The sequence below is a fragment of the Teleopsis dalmanni genome, chromosome 1, assembly GCF_002237135.1.
Source record: "Teleopsis dalmanni isolate 2A chromosome 1, ASM223713v2, whole genome shotgun sequence".
Lineage (NCBI taxonomy): Eukaryota > Metazoa > Arthropoda > Insecta > Diptera > Diopsidae > Teleopsis > Teleopsis dalmanni.
In genome coordinates, this window is record NC_051846.1 from 65949681 (window position 1) to 65974743 (window position 25063).

Genomic DNA, 25063 nt, shown 5'->3' on the forward strand with positions numbered 1-25063 from the left:
TAACCATATTAACTGGGCTGACAATGGCGTTTCACTCCGGTACGCTATCCCACTACTGCATACCACGGAAACTCTTGGCTGCTGGTTTTCACACCCCTGGCCCGTTACATCTCTCCTTAGCAACCTGAACGCCGAAGACTCCTCTTTGGCGCCCATGTTGATGGCAAGCTTAGTGCGGACATTCCGTCAACATGAACAAGTCCACTGCACAGAACTCCCGGTCTCAGGGTATCCCACAATCAAACCTCACAGAAGCGTGATTACAGAAGATGCCAACCTTCCAGTGAAGATATATCTGTTTAAAATTACTTAGAAGCCATTTCACAATTTAGGGTTGCCATATAAAAATAATCATTAATAAATTATTATTAATTTCTTATTATATATATGTTATCGTAAACCAGAAGCTTATTTTAATGGCCATTGTATTTATGAGCCGATACAGTTGAGAATAACTTAAGAATATAAATATATCTAAAACATATATTAGCATATTAAATTTACAAATGTATAGTATATATAATATTATATATGCTTGAATTAAATAAATAACAAATTATATTAAAAACAGTATTAATTAAAGTTGAAAAGAAACATAAAGAAGAAAAATTAAAAGGAAATAAAGGAAAATTATTATGTATGGATTGAACGTTAATATAACTAATATGTTGTAAATAAAATTTAAATTTTGTGCCTAAAAAAATATATTTTTGAAACAAGCATTTGGTAACTCATCTCTAAACAGAATTACTTGGAGTGTACAGAGTTCAAAACTCATTAAGGGCATTAACTTATTTTTTATAACTCATTTTTTTTTAAACTTGTTATAAATTTATAAATAAATAATAAAAAATTAACAAGCAATAATTATCGTTCCAAGTTACTTTTTTTTCTGTTGCAAAAAATGAAATTTACAATTTTGCGTTTTTATGATTAACTTAATTTCATATACAAACTATGCAACTTTCATAATTTCATACTTCTTTCCCACTATGACAATAAAAACCTTATTTAACTGTCGTATACATATGTATATGTACATGTATAACTCTAGTTAGATATTTCTTCACTTAACTAGAATTTTACTTAAAAAAATTTCTCAAGCGAACTTTAAATAAATATATTACAGTATGAAGATTTCGGGTACACGAACAGAAAATAATAATATTTAAGCAATTTTTTTTACATAAATTTTACTACAACTTTGTACGGGAACATATCTACTTAAATGACATTAATTGTAATCTAGTCTGGTATCTAGAGGATATATACACTTTATATTTCAAGTTCGTATTTGCGTACCTATGAGCAGCTCTTTTCGGCTCAGTTTGCTTGCGGCTTATGAGCCGGCAAGAAGCAAAAAGCTTATGAGCCGGCTCTTTTCTTTTCTCACGCTCACGATGGTTTCAGAGCTCACGCTCGTGCGCAAGAGTACAAGCTGAGGCTCGTGAGACCTTATGCGCGGCTTACAAGAAGGTGCTGCATGCTAGAAAATGAAAAATGTATGGCATAATTTGACACTTGCCACTATTTATTTGAATTTTGTGCGTTTACTTAATCATTTTATATTAATTAAAGAGTTAAACTATATTATAATGTGTTTCGGAAAATTAAGAAATAAGAAAATAAATATTTCAAAATTTTATATGAATGTAGTAAAATAATTTGTTTACAATGCGAAAAACAATGTATTATGGTTTCATTATATTGTTTTAATATAAATAGTAATAAGCTAAGTTAATTTCAAATTATATATTCTTACATAACAAATAACGTATATAAAAATAAATAAATCAAATAAACTAACAAATCGCTTTTTATTTAACAGTTCAATTTAATTTATCAATTCAATTCAATTTATTTGAAACGTTATTATACATGTAATTAACTTCAAGTTAATTATTAGGTATATTTCACGAACTACTCGTAGTAAAACTCAAGTAAAACATAAGTAAAGTAAACACTGAGAGCGTAACACAAATAAAGTGCAAATAAACAATTCAAAAATTTAAATTCAAACCAAAACAGCTGATTCATACATTACACAAATTTTACTTGAAATAATATGTACGAGTAAAGTCTGTGTAGCATTTTTAAATTTCGACAGGGATGTTACGCTCTCTTATATGCTTTCAATTACTCGAATATTTGCTGGTGGAACGCACTTGTGCATACGCAGTGTTACTTAAAATTTATACGAGTAGTTCGTGGAACAAACCTAATAATATCTATGGGAGTATCAACAATTGTTTCTGCACAATTTTTACGTAACTATCAGTTTCTTTTCTTTGTCTTCTTTACTTTCAATTTTCTTTTATGAAAGAGAAAACATAAACGCGGACAATATGTTCTGTTTATATTCCACGTATACCACAAAGGTTCAGTACACATTTCTCAACACTATAATAGTGAACAATGTCAAAATGTGCATATTTCGCTGCTTTATCTAACTGGAATGATGTGTCAAATTTCTTTACTTCGTCAGAAGAATTATTTTGGTTGTACGACAGTGAAAGAAAGCGAACAGAGCAGCCAGCAGAGAAATAATAAATAAAAAAAGTGGTGAAATTTTAATAAAGTAATAAGAATCATATAAATTAATATTGTTTAAGTCAGCTGCATAGTTTTAAATATAAGTATGGTAAGAAAAACTCAAATGCGTGATATACAAATACCAAATTTGATTATTGAAAGTAAACGTAGTGGTTAAAGATTTTTCTGATAAAATGTTCTTTATTCGTCAGTTGACATAATTGATAATAATAAAAAATAGAATAAAAAATAAAACAAATTTATTGCAGTCTTTTGCGGAAAAATTAACAGGATTATTATCGAGACCAAATCAACCGGATCCAGCGGGACTTAATGATGCGCCATGGTACATGAAGTATGGTGGCCGATTATTGGGTATTGTTGGAGCATTCTGTAAGTTCTATTTATATTTTCTTATTTAATAACAAATTAAAAATGTTATAACATTCAAAAAATTCACAGCTGTTTAAGGTGAAAAAAATAATATGCATAGAATTCTTTGATCGATAATTCATGTATACTTTTTTGTTTTGTTTGTATCCAGTAAGGCCGAAGGGGATGGTGCTATTCGGTGCATCGACTACGTTGCGCCCAATCACCCACTACCGCATACTTATAGTGTTTGAAACGACATTGATAGTAAAAGTTGCATTGTGCCAGACTCATTTTTTTTCTTTTAAATTTGTAAAACGCTTAAATTTTTTAAATTTGATAAAGTTCTTTGAATTAGAATTTTTAATAATTTGCAGTGATAACAAAGATTTTATTTGTTTCCATATTTAATAAAAGTAATCTCTTTGTTATAGAAACTTAATTGCAATATGCTTTTATATACTTATATATGTATATAATCAATATATATACAAGTAGAAAGTTCATTGTACCAATATTATAATTTCTAAAAATATTTTATTTAAATCTGTTTAAGCATTGAACTTCGAGGCACATATAATTTTTTGTGTTTAATTAAAAAGAATTAATTTTTATTACTTTTGTATATGATTTTATTTTCCAATTGAGTCCAACCGCGAATAAACAAAGCTGATTGTTGCAATATTGCCAATGTGGTCTATGTAGGCTAGACCTTCTAGTATTATTTCTAAATATCTTATTTCCAAAGATTAAAGATTTTCAATATAGCCTTTAAATAAAAAGTTTATATGAAAATAGATATATGTATATATTCTACTAGTATTATACACAATATATGCTACAATTTATATATTAAGATATTTTGCAGCATTTTGCGTTTAACTAATTAGTTATATTAAAACAAATATCAACAAAGATTACAATTGCATTTTTACCGATAATTTAATTTGCAGCTGATAATAATTATCAAAGTTATTTTTATATAATTTTATTTTTTTCTCAACCTAAAATTCTGACTAATGCTAATTACTATTTTTGCTATATGTAGTTCTATAGGTTTATACTTTTTTTATTTCATAAGTCAAACCTATTAGTTCACATATTATCTTTCCTTTGCAAAATTCACGTGCGTTTTTATTTTCTTGTTGTAATTTGACACTACTTAAGAAACTATTCAATAGTCTGTGGTGGGTGATAAAATCCATAACACAATCATATAAAAACTATTACAATATATACAAATTAATATACGTACATTGTTGTGCAAACTGACTGATATAATTTAGTAACGAGAGCAAGCTATTTAGATACACATATTATGTTTTATGAATGTAAAATGATTTTCTTAATATTTAAATAAATATATTTTGATATATTTTTATTTAAATTTCATAGAAATAAAATTCTTTTAGATTATATTCACTTTTCTAATAAAAATATAAAAGATGCCATTATGACTTGCGTTATCACCTTACCAACATGAGTCTATTTGAGGGGATAGAATATGGCATATTTACTTTTTTAATATAAATATAAAAGAGGTCAATATCACCTGCGTTACCATCTCTACAACATAAGTCTATATGAAGGGTTAGAATATAATCACTGTCTGAAAGCAATTCAGAACTTTAGTAGAACATAGGTCACCTTAACGTCTATTACCACTTTAACAATATCTGAGATGGCAAAATGTTGTCACTACCTGAAAGCACTTGAGAATTCTAGTTATATTGTTTGTACTGACCGGCTTTGATTGGATATAAAGCCGTTCACTTTTCCTTTGCCCAGAGGAGTGTAAAGTAACACTAGATACAAAGAAATCTTCAACCAGAAACATTCTCGTCGGGTTTTTATACAAAATATCTAATACCCTGTTAATTTCTACACTCCTGTTAATTTCTAATACCCTGTTAATCCTGTTTTGAGGATTCTCATTTTAACAGAAGGTTAAATAAATTTTGACTAACGTATTTTGAGTTCCATTCTGGTCGTGTGTTAATATAAAATATCTCATACCCTGTTAAATTATACCTTTCTATTCACATATCGAGTGAAGTGTTTTGTTGTTGTTGTAACCCGCCGGGACCTGAAAGCAGATAACATGAAAGGATTACAAGACGAATACATGGGGTAAGGAATGGAAAAGGTGGGAGTGAGTGTTGGGATGAGGGAAAGGGGAGGGGTGGGAGTAATTTGAAACTAACCAGGATCCAGTCGAAGAAACCTAGCCACTTCAAGGGGACGAGTCCAAAGGTCGATTGGACTTAAATTGGTGTGTGCGTTGATTCAAGAAAACAGATGGGCGACGTCATGGGGTGTGGAGCTGCAGTTTGGGCACACATTAGGAATGGACGTGTTAATACGTGACAAGTAACTGTTAAGCACATGGCTATATCCTGATCTCAATTGAGATAGGACAGTTCTTGCCGTAGTGAAGTGTTTTGAGAACACTCGTTTTAACCGAAGTTTAAATAATTTTTGACTAACGTATTTAGAGTTCCAATACCAGCACTGGATTTTTAAATACTTAAAACTATTTAAACAAGCTTTTCATGCAGAAAGAAAAGTATTCATATTGATTAATATATTACAGATCAAAATGGCATATTATTAAGAATGATTGTGAGGGCACACTTTCTTTAGTACTTATTGGAATGAATTGAAGATTTTCCAATTTAAGCTACAAATTTTCAATATTGATGTAACTTGAAAGAACCCTAGAAAATCTACTACGTTGGAAATAAAATCCAATTGAAAGAAATGAAAGAAACATACTGCTCGAATGTATCAAAAAACAAATGACTCTGGAGAGTACACCCGACCGCTTCCAGAAGCCCAAGTTTCATATTATTTTCATCGCCCCCAAATGTAGACATGCAAATATAATCTCGACTAGATATTGAAGAATGATCATGTTATTTGTAGGTTTCTGTGGTAATTAAGTATAAGTCTGTGTAAATACGATTTGTATTCTATTGATAATATGTGGTAAAGAATTGAGAATATAATAAAGACAACTGCAAATAATGTCTTGTGTTCCAATAGACGAGTAAGTAGAAAGGTTGCAGTAGATAATGAAGAAGTAAATAGAAGTAATAGAATTAAATAGAACAACCCACCTTATAGGTACAGTCATATATCATATAATCTTTTATGATAGAACGGAACAATATTTATATTGTCCAATTGTAATGTTAGAGATTATCAATAACTAAATGTTTTAAAATATTTATGGCAAAGAAAAATAAACATGTCCTGGTCAGTCCTTCTAAAATTATTCACAATATTTTCAAAAGAGGGTAAACTATAACTGAACAACTAAAGAATATATTTCTAGATGTGTTATTGTTGCATCTGTTCTAACCTGTCTCTAGGCCGTTCAGCTGGGGTTTTGTGTTTATATATTACTATTTGTTATTGTTTTTGTATTTACATGTGCTAATTTTTTTTTTTTGTATCTAAAAAGAGTTTTTTGTTGATAGGAATAATGGAATTGGTTTTAAATGATTCCCAAACTTTAGAGAGCTCTAAATTTCAGTAATATTTTGTTTATATACTATGATAGCAAATGCTGTTCTCAGATCTGTATGTGTTGTTGTTGTATCTGTTCTAACCTGTCTTAAAGCCGTTCAGCTGGGGTTTTGTGTTCATACATTGCTATTTCCTATTATTGTTGTATTTATATGTGTTCATTTTTTATTTTGTATCTTAAAAGAGATTTTTGTTAATGGAAATAATGAAATTGGTTTTAAATGATTCCCAAACTTTAGATAGCTCTAAAATTCCGTAAGGTTTTGCTTTTATACTATGATAACAAATGCTGTCCTCAGATCTTTATCGCATATGGTATATGTGTAACATATTGAAAGAAATATATGTTAAATATTTCAGCATAACTGAAACTGAACTAAATCTGTATCAATTTTGTCCAAAATTTCATCTACGCCCACAATTTTTTTTTTTCGGCCTTTAAATGTTACCAAAAGTTTTTTGGTTTTTGGATTTCATTAGTCATATCTGTTTTTTTGAAAATTTTTATACAGCGTAGATAATCGCACTATATTTCAGGTTTTTTTTTATTTATTATCATAGAGCTTTAAATATCATAAAAATATAATAGCAATACTATAAGAGTTGATAAGAGAGTAAAGAAAATAACAATGAAATTAATTTCTTTAATGTTTTTATTTTTATCAATTTTTAGTGTGAAAGCAAATAATAGAATGTAATATGACGACTTTTCAATATAAAATTTTATTTAAAAAAAATAACAACTTATCGGTACTTTATTTTATCAAAAATAAAATCAGAAATTGCTCGTTTGGAGATGAAATTTGAGTCCACTAAAGAAACTGGTTCGTTCGACTGCTCAACGGTTGAATGCGCTAAAACTGTATTTTACATTAAACTCACACTAAATTCATGTGGTGGTTTTAATGAAAAGTAGCGAATGTAAAAGCCGGCAACTGGTTTAAGTAACTGAGTCTATCATGAATGACTCATTTTCTTTGTGGCAATCGGCGAGGTTATAAAACAATTCATAGCAGTTAACAACAAATATCACTTGTTTGTAAACATTTCAATATTTCATTATTTATTCATATCAACAAATCTATTATGAGCAGCCGCACTTGGCGGGAATGATTTGCTTATATGTGCTTGTATCTAAGCTCTACGAGTTTTACATAAACTATTTTGTATCTCACGATAATGAAGCCATTTAAGTTAAATGCATCGCGGCATAGCTGCTGAACTAATTTATATTTTTGCATTAAAAATTCAGTATTAATTAATAACAATACCTAAATGAAAATATTTTTAAAATAATTGATAGTATTAACATGTAGTTTATTTAATAATTAATACTTTTTTTCACCTAATACTATTTTTTAAATTAAAAAGTAAAATTGTTTTATAAGAACTTTAACTACTTTCACATTTCAAAAAACTTTATATATATGTACTCGTATTTAGTTATATTATTAGATTTCAATATAATTTTTCTATAGTTGATCCCAATTGTGGTCTTTTTAATTCTATAATTTCAACAGTTTCGTTGAGTGAAGTTAATGGGTCGATAGATTATTTTGTAGAATACTCTCTAACTTTCAATAGCGAAGTCAAAAACTAAGTATCTTTATGTGCATATTTGCTCATAATTATTATTATTATGTTGAGGCTAGCTGAGTCAGTGCACTTGAGCACTTTTACTCTTTGTTAACTGCTAGGTTTCTTCATAACCCCTCTCTACGCCTTGACTAGATTATTATTTATCACTTCATCAGATTAAGCAATAATTGACCTCAGATCTGCATACTTCCTTGAGGAGCCTGTAACCATTCTGAGATTCGATGACGCGGTGTTGGTAGGTCTGTCAGTTTTCGTAAATAATTGCAGGTCTCTATCCTTTATGTATTTTTTGATCCGATCAATCTTGAGGCCACTGAGGATGACATTCGTTCTAATGTACTATGGTACTTTGAAATGTCTTCTCAGAACCTGGCTTTGTGAAGTTATTAGCTTGCAAATAGTAGTGTTTAAGACCTTGTTGAACACTTCACATCCATGTAGCAGTGACGGTCGCGTAATAAACATTAATAATGAATCTAATGAACTTGATACTTTGATTGATACTTTGGTATAATTGTATTATTTTTGATGTGCTCCATTATTTTAAGCCGAAGGCTCACAGACCTCTCAAAAAGACTCATACATTTTGTAAATAAATACTGAGTTCAGATAGATGTTCAAATATATAATTTTTTGGTGTTGATATTTAATTGTTCATACTTTGCTTAATTTACTCAAAATATAAATGTTTTTGGACAGCAGTGAATTGCAATAGTAAAATATTTTTTTTTTATTAATTAATTATTATTAATTTATTTATTTCATTTTTGTCATAATTGACTTAAACATAAAATTAATATTTAAACTATATTTTTTATTTTTGTTACAGTTGCCATACTTTTTGGATTGTATAATGCGTTAAGTATTGTTTTTCTAAGCGTAACTTGTCTACTCTCAGGAATTATACAAATGCTAGTTGGATTTATAGTGATGGCATTAGAAGCGCCATTCTGTTTTATATGTATAGATTATGTTAATCAAATTGCAGAGAAAGCTGATGCTCGACCACTTTGGAATCGTGCAGCATTGTATTGTTGGTAAGTACTATAAAATATAACATCAATGTTCTTAATAAATTATTTTTCTTCTTATTCTCGATTTAGTCTTGCGATACCGCCCATAATACTTTGCCCAGGTTTGGGAAGTATATTTGGTTGTGGTCTCATTTTTGGTACTGGAGTTATTTATGGCATGATGGCATTAGGCAAAAAGTAAGTAAACAAATTGCAACAGAATAAAATTATTGTCAACTTAATGTGTTCATATGCTTATGTATTTAAACAGTTGTTTTTTAATGTTTAAGTACGTGAAGTTGAAGATAGAAGAAAAAAAATATGACGCTATAATTTGTATATTTATATACGTAAAGTCTGTGTTTGTTTTAGTAGAAGCAAACTAAAATTTGTCAATATTATTACCCATTAGGTATTTTTTGTATCTTAAATGCTCTACATTTCAACAATTTTATATGTATATTTATGTTAAAAGTATATACCTCTATGAAGTTTTTATATTTCTGAAGTTTATGATCGCCATTCAAAGAATTTAAGGAATACAATATTACTTACTTATGCGTTCAGTGAAATAATTGCTCATACTAATTTCACTAAAAATAGTAGATTTAAAAATTGTATCTCTGTTATTTTCAAATACCTGCATTCTAAAGTATTGCTAACATAAGTTGAGCTTTCCGATTTTTGATTCCGTGGAATGGGCATAGAAAACTCAGACTAAGCATGTAGGAATGTTCCATTTAAGCACTGAAACAACAAAGTCCATATGATTAGAATATACAAAAAGTTTGAACATACAGTATTAAAATACAAGTCAATAGATTTAATGTAGCCCTCTAACAACAGATTTAATTACGCATTTATATATTTCAAACTTATAATTAGAACTATAGCTTACTTACATTCTTATTTGGCCATAAAGACCCGCTATCGCGTTTCGGTCTGATGCAGCATGTCTCTCCAGACGCTTCTGGTGCGTGCGTACTATGCAAGACGTGAACGCGAAAATGGCAACTATTGCTTATTGTAATTGAAGTAAAAAGTTCACCCTTCTTGGGATATATTGAATGATTCATTCATCTTACCAGCGATGATATCAAAATAAATGGAAAAGCAGTACAAATTGCACTAAAAATTTCCTTCTGATCTAAGGGTGTGTTTCCTCTTAGATCACACGGTGGTATTCTAGTAAATCCAGGATACTACATCCTATAATCAACTCTGCTGTTAAGGTTTTATAAGCAGCAATCATTTTATATTTCTGATTTCACTTATAAAAGAAAAAGTGTATCAATACGTAATAATTTTATTTAGCATAAAGAAATTTAAAGAGATTGTGAGTTCACATTAAAACCCATAAACTGTTAATGGAAAATTAATTTTCCTATAGTTATTAACTATCAGTTTCATCTGCAATTAAATCTTTTTTTATTAACCTATAATGTTATAAAAGTCATATTCTTTGGAACTGTAGAAACATGATTTAAAGTTGAAAAATTTTTTAGATTTCCCTATAAATAAACATTTATGTCTGTATAAGATAATCAATTTTAAAAATATTTATTTTATTGTTAATATATATTTTATTATTAGTATTTATTCTATTTTTATATATTTTAAAAACTGTTTGCAGTATAAGCTATAAACAAATCCATATGTATTTCATGAAAATGCTAAAGATGATTTTTTATATAATTAAAATAATATATTGTAAAAATTGAAGCTAGTTTTGTGTTAAACATTTAGTGTGCAAAGTATCCGAAATTTATAATTCCTTAAAAAATACAGATTATGTCTGACACTGACATGATTGTGTTGTCCTAGATAGGGCCTACTTTAAAGTCAACAAAATAAATTTTATTTGGTGATATTTTGTTTTTTGTATCCTACCAATTCAAGTAGATGCAAATTATTAAGAAGATACTAAATAATTTTATAATCATTCAGTACCAATACATTTATAAAATATAAACTTACCTCTCATTCTTAGCATAGATTTATGTGTACCAAGATTAGATTATTAAAATTAGATTATTACTATTTATTATAAAAATTACTTTTTTTTATGTGTACTTATGTTTACAAAGGGTTATTCATTTTATTGTTCTGATTTGGCACTATTTATTAAGTGCTATTTATAAAACAGAACTCATTTAATTTATCATATCTTTAGATTTGTTATTTTATAAGATAAATCGTTTAACAACTGCTGAACATTCTAAGATTATGAAAATTGATGATGATTTTTTGCATAGAATTCTCTTTAGTGAGGTTTATTTTTGGTTAGATGGATATGTCAATAAAGAAGATTATTATATTTGGACAGTGAAGTTCTATAAGTAACTGTCAAAAGAGTATTACATTCACAAAAACTCACTGTATGATATGTCATTTGGAATGAGGTGTGTTAGGTGCGAAGATTTTCTTTTTTGATTGCTACAGCCACATGATTAGTATTTATTTGGCCTGAAATTAAAAATGGATTGAAAGATTGAGGAATGGTACTATAAGTCACAGAACATATTCTAGACGTTTAATTTTACTTTAATTTGCCATCTTAATCATGCACATGTAATAAGAATGCCGGATATGAGAGAGTACTGCTTAAGATATATAAGAACGAAGTAGAAACCAGCAGAAGAAAAGAGTAACCAAGAAAACGATGGAAAGACAGTGTGCAGCAGGACTTAAAAGCAGTAGAACATAAGAAATTGGAAAACAAAACTAAGAAACAGAGAAGAAAGGAGAGCTGTTGTTAAACAGGTTTAGGTCCTACATGGACTGTTTAGTCACGGATGATGATGATGATCGTAATCACGCGATTTATCACCATTGTAATTATTTTGTGAGATATCCAAAAAGCCGTTTATAAGTGGACACTCGTCAAACCACCGGCGGTGATTTTGTATTATAGCTATAATGGCCAGACATAAAGAATAGGTTACGTTAGTTTAAGTTAGATCGTGCTATTACAAACATTAACACTTCCAGTTGTAAGCACACATTACACATTGTAATGATCCAAACAACATATTAATATGAAAACTTATTTGAAATAATGATCTAAATATCATATTTGATCGAATAAAAAAATTTGATCAATAACAAGTGGTTTAAAATGGATAACCCTTCACAATATATATAAAAAAAAATCAAAATATCTTTTTTATATTATTTATATATATATTTTATATACATATTTTATATATATATTATATGAAACCCCGAACGAATTATTTATTAAAACCTATTATTAAGTCCTGATGTGTATTTTGGATAATTTCTTATATTAATAAAATGATTGTTTCTTTTCTTTCCCTTTTGTGCCTTCCAATGCTTACAAAAAATTGAAAAAATTTACTTTTGTTTGTTAAATATTTTATTAATAAAAAAAAACTAAAACCTTTTGTAAATAATAATATTAAATATTAAAAAAAATACTAAAACGAAAATAGAGCATCGCGTGAGGATATGGCGGCTGCTGCAACATCACCAACACAAATGCCCACAAATGGTGGACAAATGCAAATGAGTACAGATCAACATATCACTCTCATGGAAGATCCTGATGTTTGGCGTCCAACATAAATAAACTAATTATATTTTAAAAATATATTTATAAAAAATTGTTCGCTTAATATGCTAATGCCTAATGGTTATTAAAAATTTATGTTTAAGTTTTTGCTGTTCGTTTTTCTTTTGTAAAATATGTAGGAATTTGCAGTTTTATGAGAATAAAAATTTAGAACAATCTAAAAAACAAAATTAACAAATTAGAAGAATTAAAAAAAAAATTAGCAATAAAAAATTAAAAAAATTTTAATAGATGTGTAAAAAACACTTGCCCCACCAAAAACAAAATATTAAAGCCATTGTTAAATAATTGTTGCTATGCATTCCAATTTTAATTAAAAATGTTGCTTATAAATTCTATTTGTAAACAATGATTTCGATCTCATACAAAATAAAATATAAGTAATTAAAATTATATATATTTTCATAACAACAAAAAAAAAATAGTAAAAGTTAATGAAATTACAAAATGGTTACAGAATGTTAAACAAATGATAAAATAGAAAGCTTCCTTAATGAACAAATTGTATACTAAAAAAAACAAATGCCGTTAACATTAATATATATACACATATATATATATAAGATTATATAGTTTTAAAAAATGTTATTGTAATTGTAAAAACAAAGGAAAATATTATATTGCAAACAAATTGCTCATTAACAGATTTAAGTTAATCAAAAACTATATTAAAATTATCTTAGAACTAATCAACTCATAAAACTCAAACCTAAAAATAAACAATTTGATTTCTGTTAGCAGTGCTTCTATTAATATTTTCTTTTTGTATTAAAAAGAAATTATTCCATTATAGTAAATCGCAATCTCTTTTGCTAGCCGTAGATTAATTTTCTATTATTATATTAATTTATATTTTTATAAATGTATTTTTTATATTTGTTTTATGTTATTTGTTATACTTATATGAAGTATTAATTACTTAGCTATAAGCGCTAGTAATATAATTATTATATATATATATAATTAAGTATATATCGAATGCAATTAGCTACAAAGGAACAGCGCGTATATGAATGGACAGAAATATTTAATATGAAAATAAACAGCTAAGATGCCAAATTTAACTGCCGCCTTAGGATTTATCTTCTTATGTAGCACCGCGCTTTTGCAGCCATTCAAAAGTTAACCAAAAACAAGGCAATTAATTTTGTATATTTTAATTAAATTTAGACAATGTTTTGATAATGTTTGTTTGGCACGTCTATATTTTATATACTATGTTTATGCGAAAGATATAATTGTAATTACCAACTAACGATTTTGAAAAACACACACTTACATTGCAATTTACGCCTTAGATAAACTTACTATAATTATCGATTGTAATTATCTAATAGTATACTTAATCTTTCGTACTCTGTCGGGTTTATTTCGATAAGTGTGTTGGGTTCAGGGAGTTTTGCTATACAAAGCACACACTTACAGTGTAATTTACGACTTAGATGAACTTACTACAATTATCGGTTGTAATTATCTGATAGTATACTTAGGTTCATGCACTTTTGCTATACAAAATCTACACAATATTTATGCAAAGATATGCAGAATAAGTGGATAATTATTTTTTATTATTGTTTTATTTTATTTTATTGTTTTTATTTTTTCGCAAGTTTTGATAAAAACAAATTGCAAATAAAATTGCAGCTGTGAATAAATTTATAATTTCTCGTTTTAAATCTATGTGAGACAGATATGCGCAAAATGTTTGTAAATTTTATTATTTGCTTCAATTTAACAGTAAATAATATTAAAATTTTGCGACGAATTATATTAAAACGCTAATTTTAAACAATTGGTTTTTCTTTTGCTTCATTGTTCGTTAAACTCTGAAAGCTAAAGTGTAAACACTTAAAGTTTTCTTTGGCAAAAATTGTTGCCTCATGTAAGATAAATTGAAATCGAAACGTACTATTAAGACAAAAACTTGCCAACTTTGCGTTCATGATAGTCTTAAAATATATAGTGCATATTGAAATTTGTTAAATATTTATATTTGCGGAAGCAAAATAATGTCAGTATTTATTTTGGCACATAGACAATGATTACTGAAAATAGTTGGTTTGAGAAAATTGCGAATATCATTCGTATAAACGTAGTAACAAACACTTTGTAGATTATAGCAAGAATTGTAATTTTAAAATGTATAATAAAATGCTTGTAAAAGAAAAAATAAACCACGACCTAGATTTCTCTGGATGAGGGATTTAATAAAGAACTTCTGAAAATTTTATCTTTTTCTAACTGCAGTTAGCTTAATTCTCAAGATATTTGGATTTAAAACTGCAAATTTTTAAATGAAAAGCTTGAGTCGCTTCTCAAGATTTTACTCTAGTTTTTGTTAATTCCTATTTGTTTAATTAATGTAAAAATTGGATATATTACTTACCGTTAAATAGAGTATGTGTTTGTTTTTTGATAATATAATCAATGTAAAAAGTTTACAGTTTTCAATCCCGATATCTCGAGAATTAGCTTGTATGGACATAAAGCCTACTGAAAAAGTTGAAAAAAGCGTATTGAAATTTGTCTAAATCTTTGACACCGCTATAACGATTTTTGGATAATGTATTGAAATATATCTAAATCTTTGACATCGCTATATCGATTTTTGAATAATGAAAAAGTTGGGACAAACATTGAAATAAAGAAATAAATTATGTTTGTGGTTTTTTTTTATTTACTAGTTGTAAATATTGATTTAAAATAAATGAAGGCTTATCTGATTAATTAAAAATAAAAAATATGGACACATAGAGTCATAATTTTTTAATAACTCTTATTGCATTTATATAGTTGAAGACTCAGTTATTAAAATAATCCAAATTAAGAATGAATTAAAAAAAAACCATAAAAAGTTTGCATTATAAATCCAATAAAATTAATTAAAAAGTTATAAAATTGCCATACAATTTTTTTAATTGTCATATACGTCATCACGGTTTATTAGGATTTAATAATATCTAATTTAATATTGGTAATATATGCTTTAAAAATTGAATTTTTTAAAAATTTAAATTAAAAATATATTAAAAAGTATATATATATATACTTATATGTATAAAAAGCACTTTTTAAAAAATTTTTAATATTTATATTACAAGCATTTGTTTATACATTTATTAGTAATTCCATATAAAAATATATTAATATACCTATTAGACTAGTAAACTTTAGTTTGTAGTTTTTAGATAATTTATATTTTAATTTAAGATTCAAAAAATTTAGTGCAAATAAGTTTCTTTATCGTTTGGCATGATAATAAATTGATACTCTTTATTTGGTATAATTTATATTCTATCTTAAATAGAAAGGAATAAATAGTTAAATTTAGTAACATCAGAAACCGTTGTATGGACTGTCAAAAAAAATTTAATTAATTCAAAATAATATTTTGTTGTATTAAATTAGTATTTATCGCAATCTATTTAAATAGTTTTTTCCTCATTTTTGACTGTAAATAAATTTTATTTTACACTTATTTTTATTTAAATTGTATATATGTAATATTTGATGTATTTTTTTAATTATCTCAAATTTATTGTATTCTTTTTTAATTGGATGATTATTATAATTATAAGTTTGTATTTAATAGATATAATTAAATTTAATATAACCGTATTTTTTTCTCTAGCTATTTGCATATTCTCTAGCATTCTCTAGCATATTTTTTTTTTACAATTTTTCTAAATATATAATTATTTTTTACTTATATATTTATACCACATTAAACTAATATATTTTATTTTTCTTATTCTACAGAGCCTCTGCTTCTGAAATGCGACAAACAGCTGTAAATTCAGGATTGGCCGGAAACACGCCTACAACAAATGATCGCGCTAGCATTGTAAATAATGCACAACCATTTTCTTTCACTGGAGCTGTGGGTACCGATAGTAATGTGTGATATCGCAACATAATGCCTCATATACAAGCAAATCATATAAACTGTAATATGTATTTCAATACATAATATATATCTACATATACAAGGCAGCACTATAGGTCATAACAACTGACTACATTATATTATATTACCAACTACTTTAAGAGTGACGAGAGAGTAAGACTTATCAAAATTTTTAAATAATTTACGTCAAATTATGAGAATACGACGAGCTTACTTTCTTTTGCAACCCGCAGCGTGCGATTGATATACTTTACTTCGAAGCAACGATCTCTGGGCCAAATTCATTATATGCTGTGTTTTTCATATTTAAAAACTTTCTGTTCTTCCTGTATTTTATTTTATTTTTTTTCTATATTTTTGCATGTTTTTTTTATAAAATTAAATATTTAGTTTAAATTAATCGTGTCAATATGTGTCAATAGTTAATTATAAAATATTTCTTTATACTACTATATAAAGTATTGTACAATATATGCAAAAATTGTACAATTTATACATATACTTTGTGTATTTTATTTTCTTAAATTTTCTAAAAATTATATTATGTTTGTGTAATCTAGTATTTATATAAATACAATTTTTTCATTCCAAAACAATTCTATTAACAATTAAAGTTTCTTGTTAATTTGTGTAATTTATTGGCAATATAAATGAAAATGTCTTAATTAAATTAGAAACATTTAACATGTAATAATAAAACAACTATGTAAATTAAAACTATATAATAAATTTACTAAACTTCTGCGAGAAAAATATATCATTATTATATAGTTCAATAAATATTAACAAAATATTAGGTAAAGTTAAGCTAAAAAAATAAAAAATTATTGTTAATTAAACAATTATTTTATGACGACATTAATTCAATTACGTTATAATTACAAAATTAATATTATTATGACAAATTGATAAAAGTCTATTATAATCAATATCATTCTTTAATCATACAAATTATTTAAAATAAAAAAAGTTTTAATATTTTAAAATTATATATATATATATATTAGTCATAGTTAATTGTGTAAATTTATTAAGAAATAATTCATTGCGATTAAATTAATATATGAATGTATAATTTAAACCTTAATATGTTCAAATAAATCTTAAATTATTATATATATTTGTTTGATTTGAAAAATAAGTTTATTTAATTATGTTAAGTTTTCTTTCTAAATATTAACAATCAGGATTGCGAATTACTTTTGAGTTTAAACGATTTTGAATTGGAATCAGTTGTTTTTATTGTTATTTTTGTAGATCACAAATACGGTCAATCTATGTTTCAACGCCATTCTTTCTTACAGACGACCAGACCAGTTTACTTCTATCAATAAACATAAGCTGGTGTGTCTGCTTGCTTGTTTGTTTAAATCATAATTTTTTAACTTTTTAGTGTAATTCAATTAAACCATAACCGAAACCATCCTGAAACCACGCATATGAAGAGAGATTATTATTAATAAATTTAAATTAAATGTTTTTAATTGTAATAAATAAATGGAAATTTCTTACATCATTATGATGACATTTTATCTCTACTTAACGAATTTAAATTTTGGTTCAGAGTTTCCAACTACTTCAGAAATTTATGCGGTTCATAATGGTGTTAACAATAATACCACACTTAATTAAATTAAATATAATTAAATAAATTAAATTAAACATGATATTAAATCTCTTAGGGACATTAAAAATTTTTATAGAAATCAGAAGTTTATTCTGAGTAATTTTATATTCTTTCAAATATTTGAGAAAAGTTTTAATGAGGAAGTTTTCGAATAGTAGTGAACTACAACAACAAAAATTCATTTCATATTATTTTAATTAATTGAATTTTTGGTTGACCATACAACTCTTTCGAGTATTGCCAAATAGTCATCATCAGAGGTTTTGGAAATATTTCTTGTATTAATTATTACTAAATAATTTGAGACTGCAAGTACTAGGGATTGAACTCGTGCCCTGCCACATTTGAAACTCAGAGTTAGCGCTTCTTAACCAATTGACCCAAAGCTATACTTGACTTTTATGTTCGCCCATTTTTCTGGAGTTTTGTTAATTTGCTCGGGGTACTTTTTTAATATTTACCGAAATATAATGTTGCAAAGAAATCTTATTCTGAAAAAAGTCATATAAATTCATATGAATATATCATAGTAAGCGCAATAGAAACAATTTTGTGTAAATATATTCAAAAATATTTTTTAAATATTTAAAATTTTCAATATAAAAGCATATACAAAAGCTATTTATATACTCCCATATACATAATCTAGAATTCAAATTGTTGTAGCTGTTATAAGATATTCCAGAGCACATCCTCTTAACATGGTATGTCATTATATAAATCGATTTATAAAAGAATCATAACAATGTTGTATATAGGATCTATTAAAATCTGTACTTTAAGTTGTATCACCAAAATATGTCAGAAGACTTTGAATAATAAGATGTTATTTCTTTCTATCTGAATTTAACCTACGTAGACTTAAAGGGGATTTATGTACATGCATCTAAGTATTATATATAAATTGTTTATTAGGTTTGTATTCACTAAGCGATTACCACATTAATAACTAAGAAGTTACTAGGTTTTACAAGTCACATAAAAGGACTTTCTTTTCGTAAAAGAGATAAAGAATAATTATTTAAAATTAAATATAAATAGCTTTATATAATTATATTTATGTATTGTCTTTCATCATATTAGACAAAATATATTTATTGTAATGAACTGACAGTGGAAGCGCATAAATAAAAATTGACTAGAATTGCATTCATTATCCAGTAACTTTACAATAGATTAGCTATTTGTTCTAAATGATCCTATTTTTGCGACATAAGCGCTTTCCTTGTTTAAGATATTTTGAATATATTTTTCTTGGGCACCCTACATTTCGAAAAATATGTTGGGAAAATTAACTCTTTCTTCCCGGGATCTTGAATCTAAAAACCATTTCTTTCATTTATACTATTTTTCAGAAAATATTTTAAATAATGTATTCCTTTTGACTTTATTTTAGGTTGAGGATAAATGTTATTTTGTGTATTTTGTGTTTATTATGAATGGAATCGGCATACTGATGCCATGGAACATGTTCATAACCTCAAAAGCTGTGAGTAAAATAATTATGAAATTAAAAAAAACAATCCATTTTTTAAAGTTACACATTTTTTTTTAAAGTATTTTTCAGATTTTAAATTGGTTAGCTCAAAAGGTGAATTAACAGTTTATTCCAAATATTATCTGCAATATGTTGGATTTTGTTCGATGTTGCCAGGTGTATCCTTTATGTGGTTGAATATATTTGTAAATTTTGGGTATGAAATAATTATAAACCTAAAAAGAGAAAATAATTATTTATTTGTTTTGTGCTCAAAAACTGAAAATACTTTTTAAATGAAAAAGCAGTCACAACACGATGATAACTCGAAACAGTCATGAAGTGAAATTCGTGTTCTGGCACTTGTAAAGATAGTCGCAACGCGTTATGGTAATTAAAAAATACCACAAACCGTTTTGGATGATATCTAATGCAACCACTTATGGTTGTTTAAGAAGAACCTTAACATGTTTTGCTTATTTCTTATAAACATTGTTTTGGGCTACTATATTCCGTTTTTCTTCCATTTTTCCTATCTTAAGATATAGTAACTCTTATATCATATTTTACAAAATAAGTCCTAAATGGGATATTTTCTTTCAGCAGCTGTCAAACACAGTTCATTTTTAGTAAACATTGATTGTTTGCAATATGGTTTGTTGATAGTATACTTAAGATTCCTCTAAAGATTCATAATTTAAATAATTTGAGCTTATTGATATCTGCTACTTCTGAAGTCTAGTTTTCTATGACATTGAATAGTACAGATCATACATAGAGTTATTTCATAACCGAATTATGGTTTTAGGATAGAGATCATGACTGTTCAGTACTGTTTTGCGAAACATGAATATAGTATATACTCATGATGTATGAGTATACTAAGGACTAAGGGCCGCATAATGTAAGAAATTTCCCTTTCTTTAAACGGATAACTATAAAATAATTTATTGTAGTAAAATAACTAATAGAAATTCTTATCTTATTGCAAGAAAAAAACTAACATTAAATCGGGAATCTGTTTTCAATTACTGTCCGCAATAACTGCAAAAAGAAAACCCTCTATATTAATTTTATGGAGACCAAAACCTCATTGGTTGATTTTTATTTATGAAATATTACAAAATATTATTATAGTTACACTTTTAGAGAGTGGCCACCACCCCATAAGCCCCTGTTGGCGATACTTATGTATCTTTTCGGCATTTTGTTCTTCAAAACAATCCCAGTTCTCATTGATATGGTAGCCCACATATTCAAAATTTTGTACGACAGAATTTTAGGCAATATAATAGATCCCCGTCTTGTCTTGAGATGTATATTTCTTTGATCGTGTTACGATTGTGGATGTTGCTATGAAAATGAGACATATTATTTATTGTCAGTTTTAATTTTTTATATATCAACTATACTAAAATATATTTTCTGTAAATATAATAAAACTACTATCAAAATAATGTTTATTTCCACAACAGTTCAGGAGGACTAATGAAGCGAATACTTTTTAGTATTTGGGTTCTAATTATTCTGTTTGTGTTTACAATTCTTATGGCTGTATGTGATACGTCTCACCAAGTAATACTTTTTTTCGTTTTTACAATGTTAACGGTTATCCTATTAAATAGTAAGAAAATAAAATAACATATCTGTATTGTATAAGTTAATAAATTATTAAAATTCTCTTATAGGTGCAATTGGTGTATATCAAAGTTCACTTTATGGCATAGCTGCATCGCTGCCACCAAATTATACAGGAGGAATAATTCTGGGCAACAATATAAATGGAGTGTTTGTTACACTCCTTTCAATTTTATTTCAATACCTTTTTGCTACTTTACGGAGAGCTGCAATTTATAGTTTTCTATCGGCGCTCTTCTTTTTGTTTATTTGCCATTTAACATTCTTAGCCCTGCGTTTAAATGTAAGTAAATAATTTATCATAGTTTTTATCGATTTATTTCATTGCATTCCTATTTTTTCATTATTCAAATGTATCATATTTTTTTCATTATTCAAATGTATTCAAAAAGTTGACAAGCGTGCAAAAGAGAGTAATAAAACTTTCCGCAGCATCACTTACTTTTTATAAAACATACTTAGCAGACCTCATCATTACTAAAAAATTCATATGGAAATGAAAAGTATTTACCTTTCCTCAAACTAAAAGAAGTCTAGGACATAGAACCAAAAGACATTATGAGGTTTATCCTGAGTTAGCTTCAACTCAAGTTAGGCGCATTATATCAGTCTTTCCCTTGTTATTACTTTATATCGTCTCACTATTTCCAATTCGCTCCATTATGCAAGTTTTCTCTTTACATGTGCTTGTTTTCCTAAACAACTTGAGCAAGACATTACGCGGCTTATCCTGACTAACTTCAATCCAAATTAGGTTTAACATTTCAGTCTTTCCCTTGTTACTACTTTATACCTCTTCACTATTCCTATCTTATTCCATTGTGCAAGTTTTCTATTTATATGTGCTTGTTTTCCTAGACCAATTGGGCTATGAAGAGAACAATGAGTTTATCAATAGTCTTAATGTATATTTGATAATGTTAATAATGCCCGTATCATATTTTGATATATAGTATATGTATGTATAGTTTCATTAAGTACTATCATAAAATTAAAATTTTTGTGAATGGGATTTGAATTTCAGAAATATAATTTGTTTACGAGTATATGTAGTATTGGAAAGATAATATAGGGATTGAATATTTTCTAGAGCTATATATCTATAATCTATCTATTTAATCGATATATATTCAAGTTAGTCAGACTACAAATTAGTAAAATAAAAAGTAAAGTTACCAACTTAGCGATAAGTATTTATTTTGAATTTGTATAAATTTTTTTAAACAGAATACGAAAACTAACATAAGATATACCATAGATGAGATATATAGATAAGATATATTTTAAAGGAATTTAAAGTTTCTACTCAGATATTTTTTTAAAAAATTGTTTCTCAAAATTAATTGCCATAAATCTAATCACTACCATTGTTGAAACTCGAGCATTTTAAAAATTGTACAATCATTATTATAAATATTTAATATTATATTTAGTATATATAAACATTATAAAATATTAGTATAAATAAAATATCAAGCTTATCTAACTTTTTTATCTATTTAAAGGAATATTTTCGTTCTAATGAAGTATTGCGTAAAAATGATTTGGCAGCTAAATTGGAAAGCACTATTGAAGATGTTCCATTCTTACGAATATGGAAGCAAGCTTTTTTGCAAGTGTTTAATGCGTTTCTTGTGTTTTTCGTCACATTGACAATATTTCCTGCAGTACATTCCGGTAAAGAATGGAAACCTATTTGTATTATATTTAAGATAACATAATTTTTAAATTACTTTTAATCCAGATATTCAGGCAACGAATCCCAATTTTATCATACCGCCTGAATATTTTGCACTTTTCACTTGTTACTTGGTTTTCAATGTCTTCGCAATGTTGGGTTCCTTGACCAGTGTTTGGGTCAAATGGGTAAGTTAAAAGGTAGTTCAGATATTGAAATTGTTTTCATAAATTAGTACTATTTATTGTTCCTTTTTTTTTAATTATATAAAATTTTTATACTTAAAACATTTTTGATAAAGTACTCTTTGTATTTTTTTTGTATTTTCATATCAAATTTTCTAGCCATCTCCTCAGACATTAGTGATTGCGACTGTCCTGCGTCTTTTTTATATACCACTGTTTCTATTGTGCAATTATAACCCGAAGGGTGAAGTGCGTCAACTGCCCGTAGTAATCGGAAATGAATGGGTGTACATATTCATGGGTGTGACTATGTCTTATACACATGGTTACTTTTCGTAGGTTCATCTATTATCAAATTAAATTTAGTTTCATTAAAATATTTCCAGAGCACTTGCTATGATGTATGCACCACTAAGTGTTACCGAACACCAAGACAAGGCTGGCATGTTTGCCTGTGCCATGCTGATGACTGGCATTTTCGTTGGAATAATAGCTAGCTTCCTTTGGCCGCACGTAGTTGCAATGTAGAATGCAATATAGTTTGTGTATATAATATAAATATTTTATCATGTATCATCATTTATTAAAATATAATTGTTAATAAAAGTTAAAAAAATTTCATATTTATATAAAACAATTTATATTATGTTTTTTTTAATAAATTTATTTTATATTAAATTTGTACTTTTTCTTAAAGAACTGAGCCCGAGAGAAACATTCTAAGTCCATGAAGGAAGTATAGTAGCTTTAAAAAGCATGTTGCTATATTTACCACTAATATCCGTAATAATAATTTTGAATTAGTAATATAGATATTCTTATGTTAATAGAAAAAGGCATTATAAAAAGCAATATAATTAGAACAAGTGTTTTTAATTTAAGAACAATGCAATTAGCGTAATGAAAATCGGAGGGTTTGAGTTTTATCTAACATATAAATTATGAGGCGTTAGGACAGCGCACCGTCCAACAAATGGCTCCACTGAAATGAAGGATTAGCCGAAGTAGACAACGAAATGATTTGGGTCCTTATTCGTCCTTCGATTCTCGGATGTCGTTATTGAGTTAAAGCTACAGTGGCTTCCTTTTGCATAACTGGATCTCTTGTCATTGAAAGCAGCTCATTTAGCTTAAGGTTGGCTGCCAAATCATCACCAATGCAATGGTGTCCTATGACAGCCATCCTCCTTTATGAGAACGAAGTAGGAACCAGCAGAAGAAGAGGGTGTCCATGAAAACGATGGAAAGACAATGTGCAAGACAATGGATTTAAAAGAAATGAACCTAAGAAATTGGAAAATAAAAGCAAAAAACAGAGAAGAATGGAAGACTGTTGTAAAACAGGCTTAGCTCCTACATGGACTGTGTAGTCATGGATGACGATGATGTAGCTAAATACTTAATTCAGTTAGGTAGTAATAGGCAGTATTTGTAATACATTGATATTAATATTTAATATGCTAGAGTTATTGCCCTTGGTGATGGAAACTTATTTTCTTTATAAGATTGCTAAAAACTTAAAGAATTTTTTATTATATATATAATTTTAAAATTTATAAATATTTTTAATTTTGGGTATAATTAAGAAACCAAGAAAATACGGGTTTATTATGGAAATACAAAAATATGTTAATACGATTATTTTCTACTACTTGAGTAATGTCTCATGAGATCCTAAATTTAACCAAGTTCAATATAATTCTTAATTTTTTAGAGATTTGAAAAAATGGATTGCAATCAAAGAATGAAGAACAGTTTTTCTAAACTTCAAAAAAGTGGTATTTTGATATTTAATAATTTAATCTAGCGTTACTAATTCACATTAGCAGGATGAATAAACTTAAATATCATGATTTCTTTGTTTGTTGCGTTGCATAGTCCTTGAAAAGAAAACTGAAAAGGAAATGAT

At 27.1% G+C, this 25063-nt stretch overlaps 2 protein-coding genes across 3 annotated transcripts; both read left to right on the forward strand.

The window, feature by feature from the left end:
- Window positions 1-2483: 2483 nt before the first annotated feature.
- Window positions 2484-16607, forward strand: LOC119669933 (calcium channel flower). Of its 2 annotated transcripts, none has more exons than XM_038079986.1 (5): window positions 2484-2641; window positions 2802-2925; window positions 8864-9071; window positions 9138-9245; window positions 16402-16607. In XM_038079986.1, the coding sequence occupies exons 1-5, from the start codon at window positions 2639-2641 to the stop codon at window positions 16544-16546; spliced, it is 588 nt and encodes a 195-aa protein (XP_037935914.1). In that variant the 5' UTR covers window positions 2484-2638; the 3' UTR covers window positions 16547-16607. The 2 variants fall into 2 exon arrangements, with proteins under 2 accessions (XP_037935914.1, XP_037935915.1); XM_038079987.1 differs by lacking the exon at window positions 16402-16607 and adding an exon at window positions 12503-12729 and having other exon boundaries at window positions 2601-2641.
- A 2183-nt stretch (window positions 16608-18790) lies between these two features.
- On the forward strand, window positions 18791-23720 carry LOC119669429 (equilibrative nucleoside transporter 1-like). Its single transcript, XM_038079320.1, has 9 exons — window positions 18791-18880; window positions 19573-19665; window positions 19734-19870; window positions 21129-21277; window positions 21342-21574; window positions 22797-22968; window positions 23036-23157; window positions 23314-23489; window positions 23541-23720. The coding sequence occupies exons 1-9, from the start codon at window positions 18878-18880 to the stop codon at window positions 23680-23682; spliced, it is 1227 nt and encodes a 408-aa protein (XP_037935248.1). The 5' UTR covers window positions 18791-18877; the 3' UTR covers window positions 23683-23720.
- The last annotated feature ends 1343 nt before the right edge of the window (window positions 23721-25063 follow it).

What these genes read in the sequence shown, in the direction of transcription:
- LOC119669933 (XM_038079986.1), top strand. An exon ending in GGGTATTGTTGGAGCATTCT is followed by an intron (nt 2,926 to 8,863) that starts GTAAGTTCTATT and finishes TTTTTGTTACAG; the next exon opens with TTGCCATACTTTTTGGATTG. An exon ending in CGTGCAGCATTGTATTGTTG is followed by an intron (nt 9,072 to 9,137) that starts GTAAGTACTATA and finishes TTCTCGATTTAG; the next exon opens with TCTTGCGATACCGCCCATAA.
- LOC119669429 (XM_038079320.1), top strand. An exon ending in AATATATTTGTAAATTTTGG is followed by an intron (nt 19,871 to 21,128) that starts GTATGAAATAAT and finishes TTTCCACAACAG; the next exon opens with TTCAGGAGGACTAATGAAGC. An exon ending in TCTTAGCCCTGCGTTTAAAT is followed by an intron (nt 21,575 to 22,796) that starts GTAAGTAAATAA and finishes ATCTATTTAAAG; the next exon opens with GAATATTTTCGTTCTAATGA.